The sequence below is a fragment of the Pteropus alecto genome, unplaced genomic scaffold (assembly GCF_000325575.1).
Source record: "Pteropus alecto unplaced genomic scaffold, ASM32557v1 scaffold120, whole genome shotgun sequence".
NCBI lineage: Eukaryota > Metazoa > Chordata > Mammalia > Chiroptera > Pteropodidae > Pteropus > Pteropus alecto.
Window position 1 is genome coordinate 1,036,621 of NW_006430061.1, and position 21,644 is coordinate 1,058,264.

Consider the following 21,644-nt stretch of genomic DNA (forward strand, 5'->3'; position numbering starts at 1 on the left):
GACATAAGACGTTCAGTGTCACTAATCATCAGGGAAATGCAAATCAAAACTTCAATGAGATACCACCTCACACCAGTTAGAATGGCTATTATTAAAAAGTCCACAAGTGTTGGCGAGGATGTGGAGAAAAGAGAACCCTTGTGCACCGTTGCTGGGACTGCAAACTGGTACAGCCCCTATGGAAAATATCGCAATTCCTCAAAAAACTAAAAATGGATATACCATACAACCCAGCCAATTCCACTTCTGGGTATCTATCCAAAAGAAAAAAGAAAACTATGTTCACTGCAGCACTATTTACAATAGTCAAGATATGGAAGCAACCTAGATGAATGGATAAAGATGAATATTTACACAGAGATTACTCACCAATTAAAAAGAATGGAATTCTGCCATTTGCAGCATGGATGGACCTAGAGGGTATTATAGTCAGTCAGTCAGACAATACAACATGATTTCACTTATGTTGAATTAAAATCAAAACAAAAACAGATGCATAGAAACAAAGAACTGCTGATGGGTGAAAAAGGTGAAGAGGATATAGTTAATAAGTGATAAATTTGCAGTGACAGTAATTAGACTTAGCGTGGTGTTCATATCTTTATATGTTGAATCACTGTTATATCTGAAACTAATACTGTATGCCAACCATACTTTGATAAAAACATATTTTTAAAATACTGTTAGATCATTGGTATAGGTAAACACTTGAGAAGTATTATTTAAGGTAAAAAATTATCAGTGATAGGAAAAAGTTGCCATTAAACTGAATAGTGTGCTTCACTGAACATTTGTACTTCTCTATCTGGTACTTTTTAAATAGGGATATTAAGATGGCATAGCATCTATCTTCCTTTAATGTTTTCTTCCCCAATTTGATAAGGAAAAAAAACAACAACCCAATGTTCATGCTTAAAAGACAGCCATGATGTTTAATGTGGTGCTGGGACACTGGGCCACATGGACCAACAGACCTAAATTTATTCCAACCCTGTATTACGTTAATGTCCAATAATATAAATCAATTTAATGAGAATTTCTCTATTTGGAGATGAAGAAAAGGTCTTTGAGTGTAGTTATTTTAGAAGGCTCTTCTATTTACATATAAGAACCAGAATTTATAAACAACGCAGCATATCTGAATTGATGAAAATACTTTTTAAACATACTAGTCTCTTCCTCTTCTACTCTTAAACATGAATCAGTCTTCACTTTCTACTTAAATGAATTGTAATAAGCAACTCTCTACAGACTAGATATTTGGAAATCAGTAACCAAAGCGAAATCTGTTGAATAAAGCCAAACCTGTTTAAACTAAATTTTGTTAAGTATCATACATCCTGTCCACTACCCACTTACTCAGTATTTTGATATTGGGTAGTACCTATTATAAAATAAGAAAAAAAAGAAACATTAGGAATCTAATATGAAAAATATTGCAGGATGGATTGCATAAATCAGAAATCACCTATTCTAGTTGCTACAATCTTCTAACACATTCTAAATTTCAAAATGACAGGAATAATTTAAAAAACCCAACACGTCAAACACTTAAGTATCTAGGTATAATAGTTCAGTAAACAAACAGGTTTGACTCAAGGCTTTGAACATGTTACTTAGAAACATTAATATTTTGGACCCAAATACTCGAAGATCATTAACTAGCCCATAATGCAGTTTGTGTAAATCTGCTGTACATATCAATCACATAACAGCAGATGACTCTAATCTTACTCTAACAGAAGTAGCAATAAAATCAGAAAGCAATACTACTTTATAGGAATTAGATAATCAAGATAAACAGCACTGGGATAAAATGGAGAATTTGTTTCAGCTTTTTGTTCAATAAGCCTGCTCCTCATTCTTAGATAATGAGGATAAAGGTATCACAACCAAATACGGAAAACTGCTTCCTCTTTATTTAGGCCTTAGGAAGAAAATTAACTTTGGTGACATATAACCTTAAAATATTGTTTTACATATGCCTAAATTGATAGGACTAAATGATCAGAGAAATAATTTCTGTAAAAATTGGCCAGATATTACCAAAAATCTAACATACAGTATAATTCAAATTATATAAAGACTGCTTGGGATCATAGCATTCAAATGTATGACAGTTGTTATCCCAAACTAACAGGTGTGAAAAGTATTTGCTCTCATGCTGCTTTGGTCCAAAAAGAGTAGAGCTGAATCAGAAAGAGTAAACTAAGTACCTAATCTTTTGCCAACATTTAGACTTATTGGCAGCAGAAATATCCATGATGAATAGTTCTACTATAACAAAGTATAATTTTTCCATGAACACATCACAGTATCAAATAAACTTTGAGAATATGAAGAAACCAAAAAAGAGCTACCAAACAAAAACGTGTCTCCCCTGTATCTATTTGAAGGGGTAAAACAGTGAGATTAGAGGTTTGATGATGCTAATATGAAAGGAAATTACGTATTGTATTTATTTCTTATTTAATACAACTCTTACTCTTTACAAAAATGGTTTTAGTCATGCCCATAAAAGTGTAACCCATGGCATCTGAAAGCAAACACTCTTTGTAATTACTTAAAAGGGCCTTTTTAAAAATTATAATACAAAGGTCTGTGCTCTATAAGCAGTCCTCCACTGTGCATTATAACAATAAGGCTTACTTTTAATACAAAGACCAAGTGTTTGGGAGTTATGAACCACTGGACTTAACAAACATCATTTTATAGTTGCTTTTTGCATCTTTTTTGTTTTTGGAATCCTCCACTTCATCAGGGTGCTCAGTAGCCTGAAGTTCTTCGGCAGATTCTTCTTTCTCCGACTCTGAATCACTTTCAGAGTCATCTGGACTTTCAGGATCAGGTGAATCATCATCATCATCGTCATCATCATCTCCAGCCACATGATCTTCTCCATCATGATCTTCTACCTAAAAACACCAATCAACAAGCTCTTAAATACAATTTTCAAGTACAAACACTGGGAAAGACCCTAATATTTTTCAGTCTTAAGACAGCCCATTCCCTAGCCATTAAATCAACAGTTCTAACATTCTATTATAACCAGAGGCTGTCAAAGGAAGAGAACTGAGGACTTGGGCATCTCCAAGTGTTTGATATACTGGGCCCTGAGTAGGATTGTTTTAAGACTTTGAAGACCACTCACCTTTGTGTTCCCCATCCTCAAATCGTTTGAAAACAACATGAGACGATTTTTTTTTTTAAGTAAATAAGGCAAGTTAACCACTGATACATAGAAATGTGGAAACCGTATTTTACATATTACATTACTTTGGAGAATTAACCAGTAGTTATAATATGAAAAGAAATGACTTAGAAAACTGAGAATTCTCTCAAACCAGTATTTGCATGACATTTCATGTAACTTATATGTTCACAGCTATTTAAGATGTGCCCTAGGGGATACACAGAAACCCACCCACACTCAAGTGGTAAAAAATAACGACAAAAACATAAATGGGGGGGGGTAGTAAAAAAAAATGTAATTTTAAAATTAAAGATATGGAAAAATGGGAACACTCGTGCCCTGTTTGGTGGGATTGCAAATTGGTGTAGTCACTATGGAAAACAGTATGGAGGTTCCTCAAAAAATTAAAAATAGAACTATCATTTAACCGAATAATTCCACTTTTGGGTATTCATCTAAAGAAATGCAAAAGACTAATTTCAAAAAATATATGCACCACTATGTTCACTGCAGCATTATTTACAACAGCTAAGATATGGAAGCAAACCTAGGAGTCCATCAACAGATGAATGGATAAAGATGATGTGGTACATATATACAATGGAATATTACTCAGCCATAAAATAAAATAAAATAAAATAAAAAAATAAAATAAAACATGTATGGAGACGGTATTATACAAAGTGAAATAACTCAGGTAGAGGAAGACAAATACCATGTGGTTGCACTTATATGTGGGATCTAAAAACAAAACAAAACAAAAACAGATTCAATAGAACAGAAAAATAAAATAAAATCTTCCATGGAAGGATCTAGAATAAAGATACTCTGCCAAGTGAAATAAGTCAGAAAAAGACAAATACCTTATGATTTCACTTATACGTGGAATCTAAAGAAAATAAATGAACAAACTGATGTAACCATGGGAGATGGGAGGGGGGCTGGGGAGATGAGCATGAAACTCATTAAGAAGTACAAATTGCCAGTTACAAAAAATGGTCTTGGGGATATATAATAGATATAAGGGATACAGTCAATAATACTGTAATTACTATGTATGGTGCCAGATGGGTACCACAGTTATCGTGATCACTTCATAAGGTATATAACCGTCTAATCACATAAGCTGTATACCTGAAACTAATATTTCATGGCAACTATAACGGGGGGGGGGAGATGTGCCCCAGTGATTATCTATACAGAATTTACATTAAACTGGTATCAGAAAGCTCTCTTGATTGCTACAGTAATCTAACAGAAATAAATGCTATCAAATTGGAAATTGAGTATCTTCCCATTTAGTGAAAAATACATTCATTACTACCTCACTGAAGCCAAGTCCACAATGTCGTCGATATCTTCCTGACAATTTACTGTCCATACTTTGCTGATACTGAGACTCCAGTTCTTCATTAATTTTCTTGTCTTCTTCCCCTGCATGTCCAGTGTACTTTGGTTATATTTCAGTCAAATTAATAAAAATATTTGATTACACAAAAAAACCCATAATACAGATGCTAATATTCAAGGGTTGATTTCTCTAACTGTGATTAATTTTATAATTAATTTTGTGAATGAATTTCCATACCATCGTAGTTACCTAATGGACATAAAATAACTGAAAGATGTATTTTATGATTACTTCTTTGGGAACCAACCCTCTGAACTAGAGAAGTGTTTATGAAAGATGAAGAATTTATATATTTCCATGTGATAATTCACACCAGACCCAAGAGTCTCAGAAAGAAGAGCCTGAAGTTCACGTATTGTAAATATAAATTACTAAGAACCCTGGGCATTATGTTTTAGCTTATTTATAGTCTAACTGCTCTCCTGAAAATTTTCTTCTAGTCACATAAAAAATTCTACAAACAAAAGCTTCTGTCTTTGAACAGAAATAATGAAAAGACATGCAATTCTGACAGAGAATGGTTAAATAACCTTACAATGGTTCTCCTTTATGCCTTTCTTTGCATATCAGTTTATTGAAGTAACATAAACTTATTTTATCACGCAACATTTGCTATATATTTTTTACGTATACTGTTGTTTTTTAGTTATGAAGCAGAAAACTAAACTACCCGATGAACCTAACAGCGCAAGAACTAGACATTACAATACAATCAGAGCTGTCTGCACAACATTCTAATTTGTAAAATTTCACATTTTAATTAGACATGTTGGTGCTTTGCATTATTTTTATTCATAAAGTCCTAGTTTTAAAAGAATAAATGCAGCAGTTAAATATATTTCCATTCTGCAAGGCTCAGACTTTTAGCCTTTTGTAGCAATGCAAATCAATTTGAAATTAACACCAGCATAAAAGACCTATCAATTTGCAAAATGTGCTACATATTCTAGATCAGTACAAAGTTGATTTAAATAATTTAATTAAAAGTTTTGCTAAATATAAACATACCAAGGTCATTATGCCCTATTGTTATTAAGGTCCAAGATTAGGGTCAGTTTTACATAGGAGAAAACTTCACTTTTCAGCAAACTGAATTCAAATCCAAATCCAAATCCATTTTCAGTTCTTTTTAAAAAATTTTCGCACCCAAAATTAAAAAAAAAATTAACTTCTTCAGGTTTTGCAATGAGTTTATAGTCTTCAAAAATTTCAGAGCAAAACTTAGTATATAAATTATAAACTAGTATAACATGCCAACTATATCATATGTTAAATACCTTATAAAATAAAAAATATAAATTCCATACTATAGTTGTCAAGATTTGGCATAAAATCTCACTACAATTAAAATATATGTTGTGAATCAGTAAAATTGAAGACAGAAAAGGGTTAGTTTCATGGTTAGAATATCATACTGATGTATACTTTCAAATCTTTTAAAAATCGAAATACATACTAATTGTTACATATACATGTCACACACGATATATGTAACATGTTTATATATACTATGTACATTTCTGATTCTATTATTTTAATTATCAACATAATTATACACAGAAGTTAGAATATCCTGAAATATGTACAAATACTTCATATTTCAAATTTAGCACCCCCACTTTAATTATATTTTAGTTTCTTACCTGTTCGGAAGTGAGATGTTGATTTGTGATCTCCTATAACAAGACGGCCAGTATGTTCTTTCTATAAGGCAGAAAATGTGTTAGAATTCGAGACTACTAATTTAACATAATTACTTGGTGTCTACTCTGTGCCTGACACTATTCCAGGCTTCTGGGATATAGTGCAGAAAAAAGATTACATTAAGATCCTTACTTTTATTGAACTTACATTCTAGCAAGGGTAGGTACAGGAAGGGGAAATGAAATCAGTAATCATAGTATCTTAGAAGGTAGTAAATGCCATTAATACACACACAAATAAACAGAACAGTACAGAGTACGTAGAGAGATCAAGTTGGATTTTTTATTTTTATTATTTTTTATTTATTTCTCCCTCCCCTTAAGTCTCCCCCATCCCCCCTTCCATCCCTGACCTATGGATGTTGCATTTCCCCTTAAGAACTAGATCTCTGAAGGCGGGGAGTCTCCTCCCACAAGATTATGGAGTGTCCCTGGGGCCTGGGGCTCCCGGGGTACAGTCTGTGGCTCAACATGGGGAGCGAACCCAGGACCTTCTGCGTGTAAAGCAAATGTGTGAACCACTACACTATGGAGCCACCTCTCAAGTTGGAATTTTAAATGAGAAGGATAACTAGAAAATGTAGTGATCTAAACATTTTCTTTCCTAAAAGGCCAATGAAATGAGTTCTAATTTTTCCATCTTCTCTTTTTGATGCCTCAGGCATATTTCATGGAGACAAAGCAAATGAGATTATAAGATAAAAATAAAATAGATTTATAATGAACTAAATGATAGATCTTTAATATAAATGAAAACAGTCATTACTATTTACAACACATCACAAATAGTTAGCTCATTATTCTCTGACTACAAATAAACACCCAATCTCAAACTGTCAAAAATACAATTTGAAACAATCTAATTCTATAAAATATAGAAATAAATCTGATTCGAAGTTACCAACTGATCTGGATACATAATCACTCTCAATTTATCAGTTCCAATCCACTCTTTATGGTCCACATTTGTTTCATAAGGCAAAGAAATTGTTCACTAAAACAGAGTGACTTTGCAAAGCAATCTTAATCATTTGTGAAGATATAGTAAATCTTCTATAGTAAAACAAATCTTCCTATCGTGCAAGGATGAGACACATTGTCTATACCCAAAGATACTACTGAAAGCTTCAAGATTAATGCTTATTGCCTTACATGCCATTAACACATAAGCAAATCGATGATTCAACATGCTGCTTCTTTCCATCGCAGTCTCATTAATGGGATCTGAATATATAATGACATCGAGTTATTCTAGGATGATAGTACTATCTGCCTATTCATATCTTTCCAGCTAGTTCTGTGACAAATAAAATACTCATGGTAGCTGGCTAGGATTAGGAATATACTTTGTGGCTGCAAAACAGAATCTGAGGTATGCTAAACAGCCAATTTACTAGTAGCCATATTTCTTTTTTAATTGTTCAATTTGTTCTCCTCCCCAAGTTTTACTGAGATATAATTGACTATTTATGGCTAAATTTCATACATTTTATATTTGGGTATTCTTCCTAAAGAGTTTTCATTCCACTAGGTTGAGCGTATCGCTAAACTATTACTTACTTTATATATCCTTAGCAAATCTTTTATTTGCATGAACCAAGACAAACCTTAGGCTACGTTCTATAACAAATTACAAATTATGGGAACTCTGGATTAACAAGATATTATACAAATGCTTCCTTTGTATAGGTCTTACTGTTTTTTTTATGATCTCTCCCTACCCACTACACAACCTTACTGTTGTAGTTTAGCTAACTCCTCATCCTTTCAGATTCAGATCAATTCTTTCTATGGGAAGATTTCTTGTTCAGCTAAGCCACAGTTAGCTATCCTTGTCTGTTGATGTGCATAGCTCTTTCAAAGCAATTATAATCTCATATTGTTATTATCTGGTTTCTTCCATTACATGATGGCTCCAAACATGTTATTGATATGTAACTGCCCCCCATCCCCAGGACCTACTACAGTGCAAATACAGTCCCATGTGAATAACAAAAAACAAAAAGCAGAATTTCATTTTAAGGATCTTAACAGAGAAAAAAGTTTTCCTATTTCTTTCACATTAAATTTGTAGGAAGACCACTGGGACAATGTTAGGAAAATAAATTTACTTGCTTACAAAAAATAATTATCTAGAGATCACTGTATTTTCATATAAAAATGAATTGCTAGGAACAAAAAGAGTTTTTTCCAATAGGTGATGTTTTCCTGGCACCTGTATTTTGTATCTTCTATTATGTTGATCAAACTGAAAGGGATTTCTCAAAATATATTGAACATTTTAAAAATTAGAATTTTGGTAAAGACTATTCCCTTAGCTCCTACTTCAAGGGCTAGAAGAAGATATAAAATATGAAAGACCTAACAATTGGTCTACCCAGAAATATCCTGTATCGAATCATCAGGCAAACAAATGGCAAATCATAATCTTTAATATCTTTCTTCCATAGGAGTCTCCTCAAACCAAGTTTTTTCTCTATATAGTCTCTAAACCTTACTGCCCAGAGGCAATGAGAACCCTAAGAAACAGTATAAATTTTAAGTGCTCAGGTTAGCTATATTTCCCAAAGCCTAAAGTAATCATGTGGAACAGGAAAATGAGATCCAAGTGTATTTGGTTCTTCTCGTTTACACAAAAAGGGACATTATTTTCCCAGAAGATAAAAATGCATACTATCTTGATGCTTACCTTTCCTGCGCCCATAAGTCTCAAGAACTTTTGTTTTCTTTCTTCATTACCTAAGTCTGCTGCCTCCCAATTGCTAGATCCAAGCTGGAAAAGAAATTAGTCAATTAATTTTTTTGCATAATAATATTAAAAAACTTAGTCTATCAGTAAATTGTTTTTTTCCCCTGACAGTTTTAACTATAAACAGGGCTCATTCTTGCTTAGAAAGTTAAGAATATACATCATATTTGAATTACAATATACAGCCAGTCTCCAACCTATGATGGTTTAACGCAAAGATTTTTCGACTTTATGATGATGCAAAGGTGACGCCTATTCAGTAGAAACTGGCCAGGCTAACCTATGATGTTCGGTATGTTAGGTTTGCATTTTTGATTTATATTTTCAACTTACAATGGATTTATCAGGATGTAACCTCATTTTAAGGAGAAGAGTATCTGCACTCCTTCTGTTACCTCAAGGTGGAATCTTTTAGTTCTTTTGCAGCCAGAGCCCTAGTTCTCAAGTTTGCTTCTATCAGAATCACCTGGAGGCCTTGTTAGAACAGACTGCTGTTTCAGATTCAGTAGGTCTGACGTGGGGCTTGTGGATTTCATTTCTAACAAATTCCTAAGTGATGCTATTGATGTGGGGGATCACACATTGAGACCTACTGCCCCAGAGCCCTAGAGCACCTAGTACTGTGAACCCAGAAGGCGGCCACAGTTGATAGCTGAAGTTAAAAACTCTGGCTTTAGTGATATTCTAAAGGACAGTATAACATCAGTCTATTGGGCCTAAATTTAGCTTTTTTTTTTTTTCCTTTTTGAGCTCTTCTAATTTTTTAAGGCTATGTTATGACTTTCATTCTTTCTTAGAAGTCTTCCAAAGAACAAAAACAAAATTTACTTATTTTTTAAATGTACAGAATAAAACTCATTCTATCTTAAAATTATCAAATGGGTCAAATCAATATCAAATATTGAATCCTTTTATAAACCTCAAAATTATGAAATCCTAATGTTATTTACCCCTACACCTTGAAACAAATGCAATAACAACTTCATATTATTCCATACATCTTCCAAAAAATGTAAGCATTATTTCATTACAATCGATCATTTCCAACTATGTTAAAAATGACTAATAATAATAGAAAAATGGTAGAAGACTTTTCTTATCATGCTGTCTAAAGTATTACATCATTTTTCAAGACCTCACCCCTCTGTTGCTTGCTCCTAGCTTTCCTTGGACACAGTTGATAATTCAGAAGTTTTCATTTCTACCCATATTGGCAGGTGGGTAAAAAATTGAAAATTGACAGAAGGCATTTCTGAATAAGTAGGTGAATGCAAAATGACAGGGAGTTTACCCTAAACTAATGATGATGGTACAATTAATTGTATATGCAAAAATCTTAGACTATGCATCTTTGCATGAAATTCTAGATAACTTTTCTCCAGGAATCAATGAGAGAAGGGGTGGGGGAAGCAAAAAAGAAATATGATACTCTAGAGAGTCACTCAACAGGAAGGACTTCATCTTGCAATATTTGGCAATAAGAGTCTGAACTCTCTGGTTTTTCTAAAAAGATGTGTGACTATTTCATGTTTTATGACATTTGTACACCAAAACTTACTTGATATGGTTTTTAAGTGGACAAATGATGAAGGCGGATGTGTATACAAATGTGACTACAAAGAATGTAGAAATGAAAACATTCATTGAATTGATCATTCTAATTGAGTTTATAATCTAAAAATGAAATGAAATCTAAAATCTAAAAATGAAAACGTTTTACAATTATGGAGCAAAGAAGTCAACCCCCTTTTCAACACAAAATGAGGAGCAATCAAAGGTTTCAAAATATTCTACAGATATATTTTGATGATGCAAATGCAAAAACTAGAATAATTTCAAAATAAAGCTAAAATCTATTAGAAATAGATTTGAAATCTGAAATTATATGTTTGTTTCATACATGACAACTGATAAACAGTTTGCTGTATTCAAAGGATGCTAATCATTTAGAGTATATATATCCTGAAAATGTGGGATAGAAATTTGGTTTGCTATGGTTAAACTCATATTCAAATTTCTAATGAAGCTGTTTTTCACAATCCCTTTATTCTTATTTCTGAAATTTATAAAAAACTAACAGAATGTTTACAGAAACAATGATGACCACTTCTGAGCATATGAGAGTTGAAAGTCCTTGTACCACATTGGACACCCACTTATAGCCCTTCTAAATTCCTATTGGTGGGGACTTATATGTTCTCATGATTTTGGCTACCTAAGCTCCAAATTTCTACTTTTCCATGTGACAGCTCCTATCTTTTCATAGACCAGTTAGTTCTTACTTATTTCTGGCTCAATACAGTTAATAAAATTTAAAGTACTAGTGAAGCTTAAGTTCTGATTCCTACTAAGTTACTTGCTCTCTGAGAGCCTGGACCTGTCATTTAACTTCTTAGTTTTAATTACTTATCGACATAGAGACGCTTCTTTAAAAGACTGTCTTAATAACAACATCTAAAAATTGCAGTGTTTTAACTTACAAACCACTCTTCACTGACATTCTCTCAAAAGTCCATTCAATAAATAAAGACACTGAGGCAAAGAGGCTAAGAGACTTGCTTCTATCCTCTGGCCTTAAGTCTTCTGTTCTTTCTACATCATACTGTACATGATCAAAGAATATATGAAAGTAGTTTATGAACTACAGTTATAAAAATATATAAAACTAAAACAATTCCCTAAAAACCAAAACTTTCTCAAACTCTTTATTAAAAGAGCAAATGTCATGTCTTTACATAACTAACCCTATCATTTACAATTTATAACCCTAATGTCTTTTTCAATCATGAAGTCCTTCTGGCTTTTCCTTTTAAAGACCTTAGCATTCAACAGCAAGTACCTTGTCCAAGTGCTGCATTCTGAAACGCACATGGATACATTCTTAGAGGTTCTCCACCAGTCACTAAAATTAACCTCCCCACTCCTTAAGAGAGATAACTTTTATTTCTCCACTCTAATCAAACCAATGAAACCATTTTTAAGTTGTTATCATCCTTAAACCCTTTACTATAGAACTGCAATCAATTTATTTCCAATATACATCATAGTTGTCTTAGAATTAATGTAAAACACTGTCAGCTTTTTCCTAGAGTTGGATTCCGTGATTTAATATCTACTTTTAATATCTTTAGAAAATGTTTTGTTACCTCCATTTAACATGTGAGGTCAGTGGAGAGAGAAAACTTTGTCTTTTACATGCAGCAGACGTTCATCAGAAACTGCTGACTACATGTTATTGGATTGTCTACAATTTAGATGTATATTTTAAAGACAAGTAAACTCCTAATTACCAGCAAAAATAAAATTCATATGAAAGGATATTAAAAAAAAATCACTATCAAGGGATACATTACTATACTGCACTATAAAATCAGCAACATAATTTTAGATAGTGTGTGAAGGTTCTAGGTTCTGATCTGATTTGCAGCTATAACCATCTCCTTCCAAGATAATATTTATAGGACAAGGTCTTGAAGGTCCTCATCTAGTTTAAACTGTAGAGATTTACTTTTCTGTCAAGTTAAAAGTTAAAAGATTACTTCTCCGACTCTAGCAAAACAGGTGCCTAACATTCTAGCAATCAAGTCACAGTTAAATATCAGGAAGAAAACAATGTAAAAGCTTTTAAAATGGGACCCAGGTTACTCAAAAGCCTAAATTCCTGAGAAGTACTGGATTACTACTTTAACAAGATCTAAAAACCAGTTGTAGGGAGGTACAGAGGGCATGAATAAATCTCACTACACAACAACTATTTATCCTCAGATCTTTACTGATTACCTATCTTTCTGCAAAGCTAAAATCAATCTCCTTAAAGTGCTTTACTATTCTGGACCTAATCCCACTACTCACTCAAAGCAGGGTGGGTCTTAACATCATTTCATTTGCTACAACTGATGCACTAGTAGTATTCAGTTAGCCTTTTAGGGTTCACAAAGATATTATGAAAGGCACTGACCTACACTATAGAAAATAAAGAACTCCACACATTCAGAAGCTAATAGTACTTTAAACAACAACAGAAATAAAACTAGATGTTGTCCCTTTACCATCCTGGAAAATGACCTTTCCAGGTTCCTCTCCCCCAAATTTCCCCCACCAACGTTCCTAATGCATTTAACCACCTAGTTTTACATTTACTGATTACTGCGGTCTCCATGACGATGCGCTAGGAGCTAGGACAAATATACAAAAAGGCCTAGGATAAGCATATATTTATTCACCTTGAATTCCCAACACCTGGCATAGCAATACGTATTTAATGCATTACTTTAAGGAATGTTTTCCTATTTAAACTGACAAGGTGGGGGAAGGAGAAGAGAATGAGGGAGAGGCGAAGGAGAAGGGGGATAAGGGGAGGGAGGTACTTGACATCAAAACCGACTTCCACGTCTCAACGTCTAAGACCTTGCGCCAGTACCACATTACTCCCTGGAACAAATTTTTCGTTCAATACTGTTCTGGGTTTACTCTAACAGTAACAGTTAAGTTTGATTCTTAACAGTATACTGCAAAAAATAATTCCGGCCAAAAATCTACCCAAATTGCGCGAACATCTTGACACTGTCACAAGAGCATTTTAAGCCTAAAACAGGGAGGGTCTTGCCGTCTCTATCCTTAGTAGAAGGGCCCGACTAAGAGGCTTCATCAGCCCCTAGAGGCAAAGATGATCCCTAGACTACGCTCTTTCACTTCTCGACCATTCAGGATTTCCTTCTTCGATTCTCCTCCCTACGCAAGTCTCTGGCTCTTACTACCGTGTGGACCTCCTCAGACCTTTTGACCCCAATTAAGAAAGGAAGATATTTCCTATTCCTCTGAGTCCCCCTCCTTCGCACCCACCCCGCTTTTCAGGCCACCTCAGGCGCTTCCTCCTTCTACATCCACCCTTCCCGGCCTACCCCAACATTTAGTAGGCCTCAACCCTCATCCACTCCGCCATTGTTATTTACATCGTCGTCTGGGGAGGCTGAACGCTTCACCCCGTGCGGATGGGACTCCCTGGCAGCACTCATCGTTGCGGGGACCCGACCGCAAATGCCGAACCGACTCGCCGTTCTCCTTAGCCGCGGCACCAGCAACCTGCGATCTGCCACCCGACCAAGCAGCGCCACTCCAGAACGCAGAGCCCCTCGGGTCTTCTCTGCCACAGTCGTCACGCCGCGGCCGCTCGCGACTCCGGAGCACTCTGGGAGTTGTAGTTTTCTGGCTCACTCCATACTGGCCTTAACAAGAGAGAAGACTAGTGACTAGAACTACAATTCCCAGGAAGCACAGCGGCGCAGCTCGCACTGTGTGGCGGGAGTGTCCTCTGAGGCCCCGCCTTCTTCGGCTGGTGAAGGGAACGTTCCCGCGGGTGGGTATGGCGGTGAGCGTTGTAGCAAAGCTTCGTCGCCACAGAAAGAGGCTTAGACTGGGTTTTCGCTTTTCACTGTGAGATACTACACATTGGCATATGTGTCCGTCATAGTTAAGCACCTAGTTTTAAATGCAATGTTTGAGGTTTGAATCCTCACGAATAACCTCCCAAGACAAAAAACCTTGGAAAAAAAAAATGGCTTCTGTTTCCACCCTGGTGTTCTCTATTGCTCGTAGGGATTTCTAGATGACCCCTGGGTGCAACTTTCTAGAAGATTCTGATGAATAGTTTGCTGCTTTTTCATTCTCACCGAAATGAATTCAATATGTTGTAAAAGTGCTGGTTAATTGGCTGTTATTGAAACTAGGGTCCACCTGAGGAAACCTTGTAAGCTTTCCATAGGGCTTTGTGTGAAGTGGGAGTGACATGCGACTTCCCTGCTGGTGCGCAGGCATTATATTTTGGGGGCCTTCACCAAGTGAAGTCCCTCTCCCACATAAAGCCATCCTTGGTTGTCCTCACAGATTGCAATCCCTTTTTTTTTTTTTTTAACATGTCTACAGCACCTGGTCTTCCTAGGTGGTCTCCCATCCAAGTACTAACCAGGCAGAACCCTGCTTAGCTTCCGAGATCAGACAGGTTTGGGCTTGTTCAGGCTAGCATGGCCGTAGACAAAATATATTTTTTAAACTGAGGTGCAATTCACATAACATAACCATTTTAAAGTGTATAATTAATTGGCATTTAGTACATTTACAGTGTGCAACCATCACCACTATCTAGTTCCAAGCAGTCCTTCCCTATTCCTCCATCTTCCCAGCAACCGCTAATCTACTCAGCGTTGTATCTAAAGGTACGATTTGGATACTGAACATTTATTGAAGCACTATCGAGGTGTCTGAATTTTTAACCAGGCCTGAACCTGGCTTCCTTCAACCCTAGCATTCTTGTCAGGATCCTTGTCCTTACTGGGAAGCTTTCGGACCTTGGTCAAAAATATGATTTTTTTAAAAACAAAAATCAGTAAGTGGAATGACAGTACAGATCTAGTGTGCATTTTGGTACTGAAAGCAGCCTGTGAAACTGCTCAACTATTGGCTTCTGAACTCAGCAATTACTCTAGTTTGGCTGCCTGTGTAGAAATAGTATTTCTTTCCTGGAGTTCAGTTACTGAAACATTTATGGAACTGTGACCAATGGAAGAGAGCTTTTTATGCAGTCATATATCCAAATTCTGCTCCTGTATTTTGGAAGCAAAGGAATAACAATACCAATTAGGATAATATGGAAAAAAAAAAATAGGGTAGGGGCATATTTTATAACCAAGTAAGGTCACCTTACTCAAGTAGTTCTATAGTAAGAATAAACCACAAATCGAGGAGAAGGGTAAATCCATGAGAGGGAAAAAGTATTTTTTGGAAATGGTTGCTTGCTCTTTACTATGAATTAATATATGTTGCCTACTAAATAGGATTCTACAAAGGTTATATAATTACAATGAAAACAGTTAAGTTACAGATTTTTCTAGGATAAACTACATTTTGCCTCCAAAGGACTTGACAGACTATTAATATATAGTTTAGAACTCTAAGCTTTATTACCAGTAAACAAATGAGTTGCCTGAATAGGTAATTTAGACTGCTAAAAGAATTCTGAAATAAAAGATCAATCAGCTAGTAGTTATTGAATAGTTTTAACTTTAGTAAAAGTCTAGAAAAGCTTAATGAGCTAGCAACCTGTTTTTTATTTCTTCACCAGAATTGTTGGCACCTGTATGGCTAAATCTTCAAGTTACAAAACAAGATCACAACCCCAAAGGTAATATAAGAGATAATAAAGACTGATTATATCATCAGATTTTACCTGGTTTCGTATCTATACGTGAGGATGAAATTATACAGTGTAATAGAAATGCATATATGGCATAGAAACTGGGTAATACTGTTGTTATTACAAAACAAGAAGCTACTCTACCAGGTGTAACTCTGAAATTTCTTCTTCCGGATTTGGACTGTTGCATCATTATTTCTTCTTTCTGTACCTTCTAGCACAATGCTGGTCATGGAGTAGTTAACAAGTTTTTGCGAATTAATATAAGAAGTATGAAATTATATGATGTAGCAGTGGTATCTCATATAAGGTCTAGAAACTCAGCAATGTCCTTTCTTGAATAATAAGGGAGAGGAGACCGTGTTGCTAATAGAACTTTGGAATACCTTCTTGAGAATAGAGACCATGCTCTCTTCATTTTTTTATATACCCAGTGCTTAGCATATGTAGTAGGTGTTCATAAATGTTTGTTGAGTGCATATATTAATATTCCCTCAACTGAGGGTAGTCATAACTGAGCATAATTAACAAAACTAAAGAAGAAATAAAAACTCTGATAAGTATGTTCTGTACAAAAAACCTGCTACTGAGACTAAAAAAAAATTCCTGGAGCCATAATTATAAATATTATTTAATATTCACTATGCACCATACACTTTGCTAGGTGCTTTTTATAATTAATCTCAAAACTTCACAGTAATTTACAAGAAATTTTATAGATAATGAAGCTTAAGAAAAGTTAAATACTTGCCCATAATCATATAGCTAATAAGTGAGTGGCTAAGCTGGGATTCATTCCTTAAGTCTGTACAGCTCAAAAACCCATACACTTTCTAGTGACAATATAGTTCAACATTTTTACAGGGTGCTTAGTATGTGTTAGGCAGTGTGCTAAATTTGAAGAAAACCAGAATAGATCATGTATAGTCCCTTACCTCGAGGAGTTTACAGCTTGGTTGGGCATGTAAAAGAGACATACTTGGGGAGGGGGAACATTTAAGGATAGAATGAGGAAGAAGAACCTGAGATTAAAAGATATGGAAGTAGAATGAGGAAAGTAAAGAAATATCATTGAAGCCAAGGAGAAAATAAAGAATACATTGTTCAACTGTGGGAGACTAAGAGATGAAATTTACCTCGAAGCTAATTTTAAAGGCTTATTATAAAGGGAATTGTAGGGCCTAATATAGAATCCTGAAGGTAAGGTATAAAAAAATAAATGTTTGTGGTGGATGATGGTTGATGATGATGAGATGAATTCCCACTCTGTTGGACATGTAGAATTGCCACTGTACTACTGTAATTTACAATGTGGTGTCATAAATATTGATGTGGTTTTATACATATCTAGACACTCAAAAGAAGAATGAAAAAGGAGATGAGAATGCATTTTCTTATAAAATTGCTTCAGTAAAATTATTGATGCATATCTTCTGGTCATAAGGTCTATATATAGTTAAAGCAGCAGTATTCCAATAATTGTCAAAGAGAAATTATGAGTTTAAATGAATGGGTGATATCCATTTTTTTTAGGGAAAATTAGAATTAGAACGTTCTAGTTTTTTTCTCCAAAATTACTTTGTTGTTCTTGCCAATTATAAAAGTAATATGTCAATATGAGGCAAGCTAAATAAATTATGGTAAATGTATACAGCAGACTACCATATACCCATTAAAAAGAAAGAGGAAGTCTACAGCCATGCCACCCTGAACAAGCTCAATCCCGTCTGATCTGGGAAGCTAAGCAGGGTTGGGCCTGGTTAGTACTTGGATGGGAGACCACCTAGGAAGACCAGGTGCTATAGGTGTAAAAAAAAAAAAAATAAGGGATTGTAAACTGCCAAGGTCCTTGCAATCTGTGAGATCAACCAAGGGTTGCCTGCCTAAAAAAAAAAAAGAAAGAAAAGTAAAAAAGAAAAAAAAAAGAGGAAGCTCTGATCTGAGACAGTCTCTAAGATATATTGTTGAATAAAAAAAGCAAAGTGGGGAACAGTGTATATTGTATACTGTATTTGTATTAAAAATACAGAAAAGAATCAATTTGTATGCATAAAATATTTCCACAAAGATACCCAAAACACTGATAATGTTTGTAGACTCCAGCCTTGGGGTGATGGTGGCCAAGGGGCTGAGGTACACTGGTAGCAGGGTGACTTTTCACCAAACTTTTTGTATCTTTTGAATTTTAAATTATCTTACTATATTAACCTATTAAAAATTAACAATAAATGAATAAATAAATTGGATTTTTAAAAAGTTGGTCACAAAGATAAACAGACTCACATAAAGATGAAACAAACCCTTTGTAGAAAATGTAGAAAATAAAATATAAAGAAGAAATAAAAGTCATTTATACTGTCATAGTTTTGAGGTAACCATAGTTAACATCTAAATATAATACCTTCTAATCTTTCTAGTGATTTGGAGGATGCACATTTAGTTTTAATACTATTAATGGTTACATTTTACTTTTTATTCCAATTAAGAGTAAAACAGTACCTCAGTGTCTTGTGACCCTATATGTGTGAAGAATTTGGCACCTTTACTTTTGCTGTTTTTCTCTCCTTCACTCCCAGGATAATATAATTTAGAGTTTAGGTATGGGTTATTGTTATTGTATCAATTTTTATATTATGTATATTTTTCATCAATATTTTGACATATGCCTTCAGGCTTTGTAAACAACATCTTTATTGAGCTGTAATTCATGTACCACATAATTCACCTATTTAAAGTGCACAATAAAATTGTTTTTAATATACAGTTGTGCAGCCATCACCACAATCAATTTTATAGCATTTCTATCACCCCAAAAAGAAACCCAGTATCCAATCAGCAGTCACTCCCTATTTTCCTCCCACTTGCCCAGCCCTAGACAGCCCCTGATCTGTTTTCTGTCCCTATAGATTTGCTTATTCTAGCCATTTCATATAAATGGAATCATACAATATGTGATCTTTTGTGATTGGCTTCTTTTGCTTAGCATAATGTTTTCCAGGTTCATCCATATTGTAGCATGTATTAGTACTTTATTCCTTTTTGTGGCTGAATAAGATTCTATTGTATGGATACACCACATTTTGTTTATTCTTTCACCACTTCATGGGCTTTTAGGTTGTTTCTACTTTGGGGCTGTTATGACTAATGCTGCTATGAACATTTGTGTACACGTTTTTGTGTGAACATGTTTCCAGTTCTCCTGAGTATATGTCTAGGAGTGGAATTGCTAGGTCATGTGATTATAGGTAACTCTTTGAGGAACTGTCAGACTTTTCCAAGTGGCTACACCGTTTTACATTCTTACCAACAATGTATGAAGGGGCCAATTTTTCCATATTCTGGCCAACACTCATCATTATCTGTCTTTTTGGTTATAATTATCCCAGTGGATATGAAATTACCCTCAGTTTAGAAACCTAATCTTTGAGTAGTTTTGTGACAAAAGATAAGGTGTGTAAACATTAAGTATACTAATGGCTATATTTAAGTCTTGAGAGAAAAAGATAAAATCTTACTAATTTGCACCAATAGCTCCCAAACTTTAGTGCACATTAGAATCACCTGGAAGACTTTTTGTGAAAGCTTGTAGTGGTAGGTCTTACCCCAGAGTTTCTGATTCAGTAAGACTGTGGTGGGTCAGAAATTTTACATTTCTAAGAACTTTCCAGATGCTGCTGCTGGTTTGAGGACTGCATTTTTAGAAGCACTGATTTGACAAACATGCTTACTTTGTGCCCAGTCTTTTAAGTGTTTTACATATGTTATTTTGTATAATCTTCACACAGGTATGCCCTATTATTATCTCATTTTACAGATGAGGAAATTGAGGCATGTACAGATTTTAAAAATTGCTCAAGGAAATTCAGGCATATAAAGGTTAAGTACCTAGCCCAAGATTACATATCTAAAAATAGTGGTGCTCATGGCCTGGTTTGGCTTTAGTATTTATGCTCTTAATCACTATGTTATGCTGCTACATGTAGAGTTAATTCACACAAGGTATACCTGCTGTTTATTTAGTGAAAATTTGGGAATAATCTATTTCCTGCAAGTTTGGGATGCTTAGTTCCAAGAAAAAATTATTCTCTTTCAAGAAAATAATCTAAACATTGAGGATTCTCTTAATGTGCTTGTATCTAATAATTAATTCACTTGCTACTGTGTCCAGTACTGCTTATAATACTTTTATGTTTATAATCCAGTTTTATGTAACATAAAACTATTGTGAATTATAATTTTTACACTAACAAGTATTGTTGAATATCTAAGTAATTTTGTGATCTTGGAGAGTCATAGAAATTCTTTGGCCTCAGTTTCTTCATCAAGCTATGCTTCTATGATTTGGATTTAGTTGTTCCATTGTAAAATTCAAATGATGGTAATCATTTCTTAGATGAGAGGAGAATTTAGTTCAGTAGAGGGAATTTTCTCAGTTTTAAGATTTTTCTCCTTTAAAAATTTCTCAACTTTAAAACAGTTACTGATGGAAAAACTGAGAGTTGATCATGCTTTGTTTGATAGCTTGTTTCTTTATGGACATTTTTGTTTGTAATTGTGATTTATATTACATACATATAAATTATTCATAATTTATTATGCAGCTTTTCCTGTTTTGTATAACAGTATTTCATAATGTTTTATAATTTACTAATGTTCCATCATTTAAACTGGTCAAGTTTCTAATGTTTGTACTACCTCAAATATTTTGTGTTGTACCTGTGATATATTAAGTTCAGAACACTTTACAAAACAACATTTTGAGGGGGTACATAAGAAAAAGACACTATGTTTTCTGTATTCGAGGAACTTAAATTTTAACTGAGACAGTGTTAGTTCAGTTTACTAATTAGTAAAATATATCAAAAAAATTTATCAAAAACTTGGAAATGGACAAAAGTGATTACCGGGTTTCATTTTAAGGAAATGCTGAATGTCTAGGGACCCTGCAGGATTTATCTGATTCTAAATGAGTGTGCACTTTTGATTATCTTTGTTTTGGCTATTTTACAACTCTGGATAAAGGTTAAATTGTAGAAAACTGAAAACAATGAAATGTTTTTTGCCTATAACAATGCAATGATTCTTATTCTTGGTAATACAAATGGATTTTGTCAAGTGGAGAATATAAATCTCTGTATGTTAAATACTATTATGAATTGGTTTTTACTTCTTACTGGTTTCCTCATTAATGAATAAGTTAAATAAAATCTCTGATATAATATTTTGACTTATTTTAAAAAATATTTACATGAGAGTCATGATTTAACCATTTCGGAAGTTATACTTTAGACTTTTTATCTACTTATTAATGGTACATATAAATAGTTAAATATAAGTACATATAATTTTTAAGAAGTACCCATATGATGTACAGATAAGTAATAAAACAGCACTTATTA

The 21,644-nt window shown here is 34.2% G+C and overlaps 1 protein-coding gene and 2 pseudogenes across 1 annotated transcript; 1 reads left to right on the top strand and 2 right to left on the bottom strand.

Moving 5' to 3' along the window:
- Positions 1-905: 905 nt before the first annotated feature.
- On the bottom strand, positions 906-14,239 carry CUNH11orf58 (chromosome unknown C11orf58 homolog). Its single transcript, XM_006904738.2, has 5 exons — positions 14,009-14,239; positions 8,997-9,080; positions 6,248-6,308; positions 4,518-4,627; positions 906-2,915 (listed from the first exon to the last, which is right to left on the bottom strand). Exons 1-5 carry the CDS (start codon positions 14,069-14,071, stop codon positions 2,679-2,681), a joined length of 555 nt encoding a protein of 184 aa, XP_006904800.1. The 5' UTR covers positions 14,072-14,239; the 3' UTR covers positions 906-2,678.
- Positions 14,240-14,969: 730 nt separating this feature from the next.
- LOC112479420 lies at positions 14,970-15,088 on the bottom strand (annotated as a pseudogene).
- A 2,846-nt stretch (positions 15,089-17,934) lies between these two features.
- On the top strand, positions 17,935-18,053 carry LOC112479381 (annotated as a pseudogene).
- The last annotated feature ends 3,591 nt before the right edge of the window (positions 18,054-21,644 follow it).